The 12,068-nt window shown below is 27.4% G+C and overlaps 1 protein-coding gene across 2 annotated transcripts; it reads left to right on the plus strand.

Annotated features, from left to right (window-relative positions):
- The first annotated feature begins 10,248 nt into the window (after positions 1-10,248).
- LOC107001770 (probable BOI-related E3 ubiquitin-protein ligase 2) lies at positions 10,249-11,710 on the plus strand. Of its 2 annotated transcripts, none has more exons than XM_015199745.2 (3): positions 10,249-10,395; positions 10,714-11,044; positions 11,130-11,710. In XM_015199745.2, exons 2-3 carry the CDS (start codon positions 10,724-10,726, stop codon positions 11,637-11,639), a joined length of 831 nt encoding a protein of 276 aa, XP_015055231.1. In that variant the 5' UTR covers positions 10,249-10,395; positions 10,714-10,723; the 3' UTR covers positions 11,640-11,710. The 2 variants fall into 2 exon arrangements, with proteins under 2 accessions (XP_015055231.1, XP_015055232.1); XM_015199746.2 differs by lacking the exon at positions 10,249-10,395 and adding an exon at positions 10,448-10,593.
- The last annotated feature ends 358 nt before the right edge of the window (positions 11,711-12,068 follow it).

Consider the following 12,068-nt stretch of genomic DNA (forward strand, 5'->3'; position numbering starts at 1 on the left):
ATAATATTCATGACATATAAACGCACACGACCATTGACCGTTCATGTCAAATAAAATTTATATATTTCTCTCAAACCTCCTGTAGAGATGAGATGTGGCATATATCTTTTTTTTTCTCAAACCTTCCATAAAGGTGAGTTGTGCATATATCCAACCCATAATGATTTTATCACATCTTGACCCATTCTCTTATAGAATGGTCGAGCATTCACGATACTCATCACAAGTCACATTCTCTTCAAGGAATGGACTAATCATTTATATGTACTTCATTAATTTGCATTATAAGCACATTGTCATGGCTTTAAAATTCATCATATTTCCATGACACACCTCGACATCACTTTGAAAGTTCAAGTGTACCATCACTTTATCTTCTTGTCTTTTGATGGAGGATTTATAAACTTGTCAAATTATTGGGTTGATAATATTCACAAGTCCAATGACCTTTAATACCATTTTGATAATAAAAATTGTCTTCACATTTTGAAGGACTATTTGGAGAACCCATAGTGTTCTTCCTTTTGTAATTACCACAATGATGACTATAAATTTGTCCCTTCACGTCCTTTTTCATATCGTTAATCATAAGTCATCTTTCAGACTAATTATTTACTGCTACCATTCATACGATAGGATGGAGCAAGTCAACATCGGATTTCAAAGTTATCATATGTTGCTACCACATTCTTTTCAAGGAATGGAGCAAATTCAACAGGACGAATTCCAAGGTTTTTCATCAAAGCCTTAGTCATCATTATATCATCACTATGGTGCATTGACTCAAACTCAATTTCTTATCGATATAAGGTGTGTTAGGCCAAATTATATGGGACTTGAACCCAATCCTTATCATCATGGTGCATCAAAACTCAAATTGATGTCTTACCCCCTTGGTGCGATAAACTTGAATTTATCGTCTTATCCTTAAATATTTTTCATTATGTGCATCCGGACTTTAACCAGATGTCTTACCCTTTTACTGCGATGGGACTTGAATCCATCCTCTTACCCTTCAATCAATGTCATATAAGTCAATACCAATAGAACTCAATCATGAGCCTTTAAATGAAATCAAGAATTATAGAAGCAAATTTAGTCAAAATAAGATTGAGAGTTTTCTCACCTCTAACAATTATACATATTAATAAGTTCCTCATAATTAACACTTAGAAAATCAACATGAAAATTTACTTTCTATCCTTCAGTTCTTTTCTGAAACGAAGAACTGTTAGTATAATCATAAACCAATGTATAAAATTGTTAAAGTAAAACAAACCAATATGTTTTACATTTTCATATATCACATATATACTAAAATAAATTATTAGTATAAGAGGAATTTTTGAAAATATAAATATGTAACAAGAAAAAATAAATAAAACTTGTTTCTGTTCACAAGTGTTTCAACTATAAGACCGAAGTGTTATAACCTTTAGAGCATACTCGTGCTGATAACGTGTTATAAAATCAAGCTCATAAGAATATAATCATAAAGAAAAGAAGACAAGAGAAGTAGATAGAAGAAGAGGAAGTTTCTTTTTGTTCAAGTATATGTAAGTCTCATCTGTATATCATACAATAGTGAATGAACAACCCTATTTATAGGTTGAGAAATCACTCCAAAAGTCACCATATTAAGTATCATAATAAATAGAAACATTCTTATCCAAAAAGGTTCATGAAACCTAGTGAATATGGATGATTGTTCATGTACTAACTTTATGGACTATCCACTCATTCAATGAATTTATAACAATGTTTAATTAATAAAAGAATTGTCTACAAAAATTGTGTCCCTTCAGTTATTTTTTTTTCTTTCTAAAATCTATTCCCGACTCCTTGATCTGCCAATTTCTCAAATGTGTGTGAACATGAAAAAAAAAATAGAAAAAAGAAAGTAATCTTGTTAGAGTAAAAAAAAACCTAAGTTATATATGTAAATAATGTAATCAATATAAAAAAATCACAAAAATAAACTTATTTGTCATTGGTTTGATAAAGACAAAAAGAAGAAAGAACTCGCAACATTTGATTAAACAAATAAAGTATAAAACAATAAACTATAGATAAGCCAGCAAGACTATCTGATGGGCCTAGAGTCGTCAAAACGGGCTTAACTCATAGGGTTGTAGCAATTCAATTCGTTATTGGAGTTCGATTGTGATAGAATTTTGTAAGCTTATTCTAATGGAAAATTTTTCAAAATGTCAATATTTTAACATTTAATAGGAACCATTGTCAATACTTTTAATATTTAGTAAAAATGTCAAAATTTTAGTTTATTATGTATCTTATTTAAGTTTTTATTATTTGTTTTAATTTAAAGAATATAATTGTTAACTAACAAAAAGGAGAAATTTAGGGGAGAGAAATTTTTTAAAAAGTAACAATTGCTTAAAAGTCTCATCAGTTACAAAAATTCAAAAGTAAATACAAATTCAAAAAAATAAACACAAAGAACTCATCCCACTTGTTCATCAAATTTCTGGTATCGATTTTTAAATTTTTATTGGAAATACTCATTTATGTTAAAATGAATTCGATTAAATCGCGTTTTTTAAATTTGTATTTTTAGAATATTGTATCAACCTCAACAGATATATTTTAATTATATATGCTTTTCATTTTCTAGTATCATGTATCTTTCTTTAATTGTATTCATATGTAATGATTAGATTATATTGGAATACAATCCGTACAACTTTTGTACTACAAATAAAAGAAAAATATATTTGGCAGTTATGTGATATAATTTTGATCAATGTGATACAATTTTAGTTTCACTATGAAAGTAAAATACAAATTTTAATTTAAATGGTAAAGTGAACACATAAAATATAAAATTTGTTGATATACAATTATGATGAAAACGTAATAAAAAGAAATACAGACTTGTTGTCATTAAAATTGAGACTAAAATACGAAATGAGCACAATAAATACTCACATCAGTTTGAATACAAAATTAACTTTGTTGATATATCATTATGATGAACACAAAAAAATACAAACTTTTTTGAATACAATGTGAGAGTTAAATACAAAATGATCACAATAAAATACTCACCACAATACGATATTCAATTTTAATTTGAATTGTAAAGTGAATACATAAAATATAAAAGTTGTTGGTATACAATTATGATGAAAACATAATAAAAAAAATACAAACTTGTTGTCATTGAAATTTAAGATTGAAATACAAAATGAGCACAATAAATACACACTTCAATTGAAATACAAATGTAACTTTGTTGGTATACCACTATGATGAATACGAAATAAAAAAAAAGAACTTGTTTGTATACAAAGTGATATTGAAATACAAAATAAACAAATTAAAATATAAAATTATCGTCATTTGTGTTCTAAGTAGAAAATTGTGATATTTGAAAAATAGAACATTGTTGATTAAGCTGGATACCTCTAGTAATTCTCTTAGATTCTGCCATTGGAGAGAGATTTAGAGTTTATCAAACTCAAAACGTGATTTCAACTACAAACAACAATTTGAATGATTTAAACAAAAATATAATCATAAAACAAATATTAAAAAAATGGATAAAGACTCATATTTTAATAAAAGGAATTGTGTGAATATATTTATAAATATATTTTTCAATTTCTAGAAAAAAAAGAAGAAGAAGAGAAAGGCAGATTTTGAAATGGAGAAGGATTGAAATATGAAAATATGAGAGAGAGAAAATATTTCATTCTTTAAAAAACATATGAGAGAGGATTAATTGAAAATTTTGTAATTAAAGTAAATTAGAATACACAATTCTTTCTAAAATAATGACATTTTGACATTTTTACTAATATTTCTACAGTATAGAGATTTTTACTAATTAAGTTAGGTTATTTGACTAGTTTGCTAATTTTCTCTATTTAAATTAGGGTTTGTAAGCCCGACCTATATAAGTCTTAACTTTTAAGGCTTGGTTGAGGTCGAGCTGGGGTCAGCCCATGGGCCAAAATTTATATTCAAGGCTAACTTATAATAATTTTACTAGTATATAGTCTTAGTTACTTAAATACAAGTTATATTGTAATATTATGAATCTTTTCAGATTTTAGTACGTCCATATACATGTATCTCGAAATATCTATCCAAGTAGATTTGCATGTATCTAGGATACATAGACAAATCTCGCGTCCTCACTTCACGCACATCTTGCTTGTCACTCTCTTATCTCGGTCGCGTATATGATATGTGAAATACATGCTAATTATACTAGACTTTTTGCTAGTGTTATTGAAACGACACATTGTTTGTCATATTTGATTTGAAAATCTTCTAATTTTCTTGATGGTATAAAAACAAAAGGCTAGCCCGCCCTAGCCCTCGACCCTTCTACGGTTGGGCTGGGTTGAGAATTTTCAGGCCCTTCCAAATGAAGGGTTGGCCCGTCCTAGCCTTCAAAATCCTTAGCCCTCGAGGCTTGGATCGGGTGGGGCTAGGCCGACCCTTTTTGACAGTTTTAAATGTGCCAATACACTTTTCAGCTCAAATGAGGGGAATAGGGTCAGTAATTGGGAGTTGGAGCTCGGGGTAGCAAGGATGTAATGGTCAAGTGATAAGGATTGGATGAATTTTTTATGAACCTATAATAAACTTGGAATTTCACTTATAAAACTTATTTTTGCCTATTTTACTAGAAAAAATTGCATGATTAAATAAGCGTGAAAAAACTAAAAATATCTTGCTTCATATGAAATAGTCTCTTCGAGGTCATATGATTCACAATAAGGTAATACTACCATGGTAATTTTGGGACTATAACATCGTTTTTCAAAAAATAGTGCAGTTAATTTTGTACAGGGGATCAAGTATAGGGATGACAATGGGGCGGTATAGCTAGTTGAGCTATACCTGTAATATTTTTTGATCCGCCTCGCCCCGCCCCGCATAACAACACTTTTTATTTTCAACCAGTCTCACATATACCTGCTATGCATGAACCCGCCCCACATAATTTTTGTAGTATTCTTTTTTCTAGTTACCTTTGATATTAAAAATAAAATATATAAAAAGAAATTCATTTTTTCATTAAGTTGTATTAATTTAATAGAATAGTGACTTAAAATTTTATTTTTTAGAGGTTAATTGAAAAACATGCAATAAATTGTATTACGTTTTATTAATCGTTTTCATTTATTATCTTGAATATTTAAGTGAAATTGGTGAGCCTTTTTTCATAGTTCAAAATAAGTGAATTGTTCCATGTTTAAGAGAGATGTTGAAAAATTCTTCCATTTTTACCCTTATTTACAATGTTAAATAATTATAAAAGAAATGAACTATTAAAAACAAAATATGTACATAACGTCATCAAGAAAATAAATCATTTATTTTTAAATTAAAGTTACTTAGAGCGCTCAATTATGAAATAGATAAATGACTTAATTTTGAGTAAATTTAATATATGATGTAAATGAAAGAAAAATGAAAAGTCTTAGAAGGAGAGATAAAGAATTAAGTAAAAAAGAATTGAGGAGACATGTTTATTTAGCAAAAAAATATAAATAGATAAAAAGAAATGCAAGTCGTGAGATGGATCAATCCGCTAATAAAAAGAAAAAAGCAACATAGTAATATTTCCTTATTAATTTTAAACAAAAATTAGAGTATGTCTTGTTACCAAAAGTTTACAACCACAAATAAAGAAAAAATTATATGCTTCAATGAAAATGTTAACGAGCAAATCTTGAATAGTTGATGTGCAAATGATAGACTAAAATCTAAATCCATTATATTTTGGAAAAACTAAATTAGAGGTAATGAATAGAATCGTAGAAAGGAGTTGAGGAGATATGTCATTTAAGTAGAAAAAGTGAATAAACAAAGATTTTTGTAATTTATGAGATGTAATTAGCTGTAATAAATATTATAATTTTTTTTAGTTATCATTTATTAATTAATGAAGAGAATAAACTTATTTTTTCAGTTTCATAATCAACTTAAACAAATATCAATTTTCTCTATAACTTAAGAAAATATGTTCATTATAATTGGATATTGGCATAACAATCTTGGTTCATTCTGAGAAATTTCATCAAATTAGAAGAATTAAATGTTTTGTGAAATTTGAGTCCTACAATCATATATATATATATATACATATAGACTAATTCTAACAAGTGTTAACAAATACAAAACAAAAACTTAATAGAGGGGATCTCATCTCCTTTTTAGTCAATTCAAAATTCATAAAAGAATGTGTTATATCATCTAAATTAGAATGAAAAGAAGCGGATAAAGCAAAACAAAAGATGATGGAATATTCTTGATCGAGAAATTATGTCATATTAACATGTTATATACATAATATATATCGGTATAAAATACGGATTGTATATCCAAAAGACAAAAGTTTATGTAATGAAAATATCAAAAGTTTTCTTTAAGCAACAAAATAATCCGTGGAAGATCATGTTTCCCTTGATACAAAAATTTTGTGCTTCGTAATATAATCTTGTTCTTGAAGGGTACATGTCTTGATGGATAAATAATTTATTGAAAAATTATATAAGCAACAATAAGTGCATCTATATATTTGTAAATTATTGAAACTTCTACTTTTTCAAATTTTACTCTGACCAACTTTTGATGAATCTCCTACCGTCGTTAAACTTTCTTCTTCATTTTGATGACTTGTGGCAAATTAAATTTTGATCGTCTCTTTTGACAAATATTACACCACCTTTGAACTTTCTTCTTTATCTTGATAAACTTCTGCTTGGCTATTGTAACACAAGAAGAAATTCTAAAAAATATATCTATAATCTTCATAAAAGCTGAAAAAAATAGTAATAATATGAAGTTGGAGAAAATAGAAATGGACATGCGACAACACCATAAATGATTGTTATTTATAGATGAAAATTAAGTAGATAGAAGTTGAGAAGACATATTAGAGAATTCAAATAGATAGAGGTTTTTTTGTAACTTTCATGTGATATAATTATATGTAATGAATAAGATTGTATTTGTTATTTTTTTAATAAATTGATTAATAAAAAAACATGAATGAAAAAACTCAAAAAAGGGAGAAAAAAGTTAAATAATAATATACATTTTATATAAATTAAATAATAAAGATAAAATACTTAAAATGTTTAAAAAATAGTTTTCTTTCGTAATTGTAATTAGAAGAAGGACAAAAAATTAAAAATAATATTTTTTTATAAATAATAAAAAATAGAGAGGTATGAATTATGAATAATTACTCTTTGTAAGTTGGCATGTGAAGAGTCTTTATTGTTAATGTTTTTTCATCAACACAATACTTATTGTAATAAATTAAATAATGAATAATTAATTTAAATAAGAGAGAAAAGCCAAGAAAATGAAAAAAATAATACATATGGAGATTATAGAGAGGTGCCACATCACCATGTTTATGATTCTCCTTTATATTATATTAAGATTAAGATTAAGATTAAGATATTAAGATTAAGATTATTGTTGATAGTGGTCAAATTGTGGGAGGTATTTCTACGGCTCTTTCCTTATCATTGAGTTATCAACCAATTTTATTAACAGATTTATATATTATATACATATGTATTCATTTAATTTTTAACACAAATATAAAATTCGTCCAAATCCATAAACATTCACTTAGCTCCGCCCCCGTTAACACCCCCACAACGTTCCATCCCACCATGCCTCATTTCCATCCTTAATCAAACATGTTGCATCTCAGGTCGAATTATCGGTATGGTAAGAAGTAAATGTGTCAAATAACCATATAAAATAGGAAAATAAATAATTTTTTAAAAAAGTAGAACGATTAAAGGGAGAAAGTTAACTATATTGCAAATTAAGATATTTAAACCCAAATTTACATATTTTCTATTTTTAAAAGGTTCCCATTAATCTTTTCACGTCAAACCCGTGAAGTTTGGCGTTATGACTTACTATCTATAACTTTCCTTTTGCTTCTATTCTATTGACAAGTACTTGTATTTCAATGAATTTATTTCCTAATAAAATTCTTAAGAAATAGTAAAAAGAAATATAGAAACAAATTAAGAAATAACAACCAATTTGTTACCATGGTTATTAATTTAATTTCTTTAACAATCTGATGTGATTATTTTTTAAGACTTGAGAAAATTACAAATACGCTCATGTGCAAATTGTAATAGCTCACAAATTATATAAAAAATATAAATCGGACAAAATAATTTTAATATGATAACCTCGATTAAAAAGATTTTGACAGAAAAATCGATATTTGACCTCCCTTACGGTGAACGGCATATCATACCATGCTGCACCGACAAAATGTCTGATGTGATTCAATATTATCAATGTGTCTACATTGATTAATAAAGTCCAAAATTGAATCCAAAAATGTAAATTACCTTCTATATTTTTCTTATATTAAGTACTTCAAAATCCTACCTTTTTTTTTATTCTTTTGGTGATTAGCATAACCTATACCCACAAATTAGCTCACTAAAAAATATTTTAGTTTGAAGAATGACAGTGTAATTGTAGCCATATAAATTTCTTTAAAAAAAAAAAAAACTTCACAGTTATTTTGCAAGAATAGAAAAAAAAAAGTTTGTAATATTTGGAAAGCTAATGATTCTTTTTAGCTTTGATATTCTTTTTATCAAACTTTTTATTTATAAAACATCACAAATTTTATGATTTATTTATAGTGTTTCCTCAAATTCAAAAGAATAACGAGGTTCAGGGTACCATCTTTAATGCATTTTAAAAAAAAATTAATTCTATCGGTGTCGTTTCTTTTTTCTTCACGAATTGGGACACACTGTATAAGTTAAAAAAAAAAAACTATTTAAAGTACCAATAAATAAATAAACATATTACTGTATTAATGTCATTGAAAAAAGTCATAACCGAAGAAATTATTTGACGCACAAAATAAAAATAACAGTACAATTTTTGAACTAGTGGATTATAATTTTCCCATGTACCTTTTAAAATTGTAATTTTATTATTAAAAATTCAGAAAGGGTCAAAAATGAATAATTTATGCAGAATTAAATACAAATATCTTCGATCAATAGTTTGTTCTAAAAATATCTCTACAGTTATTGGTTTGATATTGTTTTTAGTATTGAATTATTGGGTAAAGCGATTTTCTTCATAAATATTAAATATTAATAATGTAACATAACTAGACATCATATCAGTACTTTACATTACGGTTTAGACACTTCACACATCATAATACTTCTACTTTACGTCAAAAATTCCATATTATATTTTAGATGTAACATGTTATTATAGCCTTCATACTACATCTACTCTTACTGATGCAGTTTCTCATTATATTTCTTGTTCACTATATCAAAACATTTACATTTGTTTTGTTTGTCTTGCTGTATCGTGTCAAATTGTTGGAGAAATGAAAAAGCATAAGAATTTTCTTATGGGGTAAATCGAAAATCAAACTATTATGACTAATACTGATAAATTAAAAACCGATAAAGAATATCTTATAGGTTTGTTGTTAGTTTACCTTGTTTAAAAATAAAAAATCGATAAATCGAACTAATAATGTATAAAATCGAACCGAACCGACCGATGCACATCACTAAGAAAACAATTGGTCCAAAAATTGCCCTAATAATATCTTATTGGTTTGTTGTTAGTTTACCTTCTTTAAAAATAAAAAATCGATAAATCGAACTAACAATGCATAAAAACGAATCGAACCGACCGAGGTACATCCCAGTAAACGTCCAAAATTGCCCTATTAATGAATTAAAAATGTCCTTTGCGATTTCAAGTAAAATAATCATTTGCTAGTTAAAAAATTATATTAGGAAAAGAATGTATTTTAAAACATAATATATTTATTTGGAAAAAAAAGGAACATTTTTATCAAACTATTAAAATGATATTTTAAAACAAAAATATTAGCTGAGAGTATTTTAATTGATTTCACATAGTTAAAAGCATTGTTTTAAATGGTACATATTAAATTCATTGTTTTTTTCCTATCGAAAACTCATTGGTCTTCGTATTCTAACATTTGTCAGTTTCTTTTGGAAGATAGAAAACGCGTAATATTTTTAAAAAAAATAGAAGTTACGAAAGTTAAGAAGGCAATAAAATAAATAAATTGTAAAAAAATCCTATTCTTTAGCTTTATTCACAAACTGACAAAACAAATCTTTGAATTCCCTCTAAAAATTAATTCTCCTCTAATTAAATTTAATTTTTAAAAATAAAACTGACCATTTCTTTTTCCCTTCCGTTTCTGCTATCCATAATCCTAAAATACTGAAGAAGAAAAAATATAACTCCTTCAAAATCTCCAAATTAGGAATGGAATTCAATTTTTTAAAATTTGTTCACAAACAAACAAAATAGCTTTTCTGACCGGATAGTTTTGTCACAAAATCTGTATGTTATAAAATTTCTTCTCTTTTAATGCTTCTTCACAAGAGTAGAAAGAGAAAGAGAAAAAAAAAATAATTAATAAACCTTTTATTTATAGCCCTTCCTTTACTTCCTGCAACTTTTCAGTTTTTCAGTTTCCATAAAAATTTGAATACTTATTATAAATATACACACAACAAAAGAAAAGAAAACAAGTTACAGGTTTGGCCTACAAATGTTAGCAAAATAGTACAACAATCAACTTGTTATTTGTAAAACCAAAATTTCACCGTGTTTTGGAACATCTATTGGCCTGATTTTATTTGTTATTGATGATTCTAGGTTTACAAATATGGCTATTCAAGCGCATTTGTATTCGGAGAATCTCGGGTTTTCGTTAGGGAGTTTGCATGATTTAATGGATGATAATGCTTGTGGATTCAATCAATTTTTCGTTAATTCTCAACCGGAGCAGCAGCAGCAACAGCAACAACAACAACAACAACCATATTTGTTACAAATCCAACAGCAGCAGTTTCAAATTCTGAATCAGAAAAATAATATTCAGAATTTGAATTCGTCGAATTCGTCAAGTTCGACTGTGTTTCATCATAATCTGGCTTCCCAATTTGAGAAACAGAGAGTAGAGATTGATCAGTTCGTTAGTTTACAGGTAACACTTACTCCTTCCGTTTCAATTTATGCAATTTTAATGAGATGAGTTGTTGTTGTAATTAATTGATTTTGTTGTTTAATAGAACGAGAGATTGAGATTGGCTCTGCAAGAACAGAGGAAGCAACAACTGGCATTAATCTTGAGAAATTACGAATCAAAGACTCATTTATTACTGAAACAAAAAGACGAAGAAATTGTGAAGGCTTGCAACAGGTCGAAAGAGTTGGAAGATTTCTTGAAAAGGATAGAAATGGAGAATCAAACATGGCAGAGAATCGCGAATGAGAACGAAGCCATTGTTGTTTCTTTAAACAACACAATTGAACAATTAAGAGAAAATGCATGTTTTCAATCAACCAATGTAGGTGATGCAGAGTCTTGCTGTGATGTACAACCAATTGAGGTCAAAGTACAATCATTGCAGCAAGAACAAACAATAAAGATGATGTGCAAAAGGTGTAATTCTAGTAAGTCGTGCATGGTTTTTTTGCCTTGTAGACATCTTTCTTCATGCAAAGATTGTGAAACTTGTCTCCATTCATGTCCTCTTTGTAACATGGTCAAAAAAGCAACTATAGAGGCTTTGATTTGATCTTCTTGCAAAATGACAAAAGTGTTCTAAGGTTTTGGTTAATTTAAATTTACATCGCAAATTCTACAAAAGTCAATTCCTTATTCAATCTTCGGAAGGGTAGTTCCAATAGAATACTTTCGTTCGATTAGAATTGGGGTCTTTTTATAGAAACCTCCGGAGATGTTTATATAGTGCAAAAACGCTCACATTTTATTACAAGGGAAGAGTTTGTATCATATAATTTTCATTTCCAATTTCAAATTCTAAATCTTTCATTTAGAATTAAAGGATCGTAATTATTCTACCAGAACCTTCATACTGTTCATATAATACAGAAGCACTCACATTTTGATTAAGTTTGTCATAAGGAAATTTTCATTCTTAAATTTGAATTCAAAACTTTTAACTTAGAATGAGAGGATCTTATATATTCTACGAGAACCATAC

Source organism: Solanum pennellii, chromosome 10, assembly GCF_001406875.1.
Source record: "Solanum pennellii chromosome 10, SPENNV200".
Lineage (NCBI taxonomy): Eukaryota > Viridiplantae > Streptophyta > Magnoliopsida > Solanales > Solanaceae > Solanum > Solanum pennellii.

Excerpts from the sequence above, each read along its gene's own strand:
- LOC107001770 (XM_015199745.2), top strand. The coding sequence starts at position 10,724 with ATGGCTATTCAAGCGCATTTGTATTCGGAGAATCTCGGGTTTTCGTTA. Across the intron at positions 11,045-11,129 it reads ATCAGTTCGTTAGTTTACAG|AACGAGAGATTGAGATTGGC; the intron begins GTAACACTTACT and ends GTTGTTTAATAG.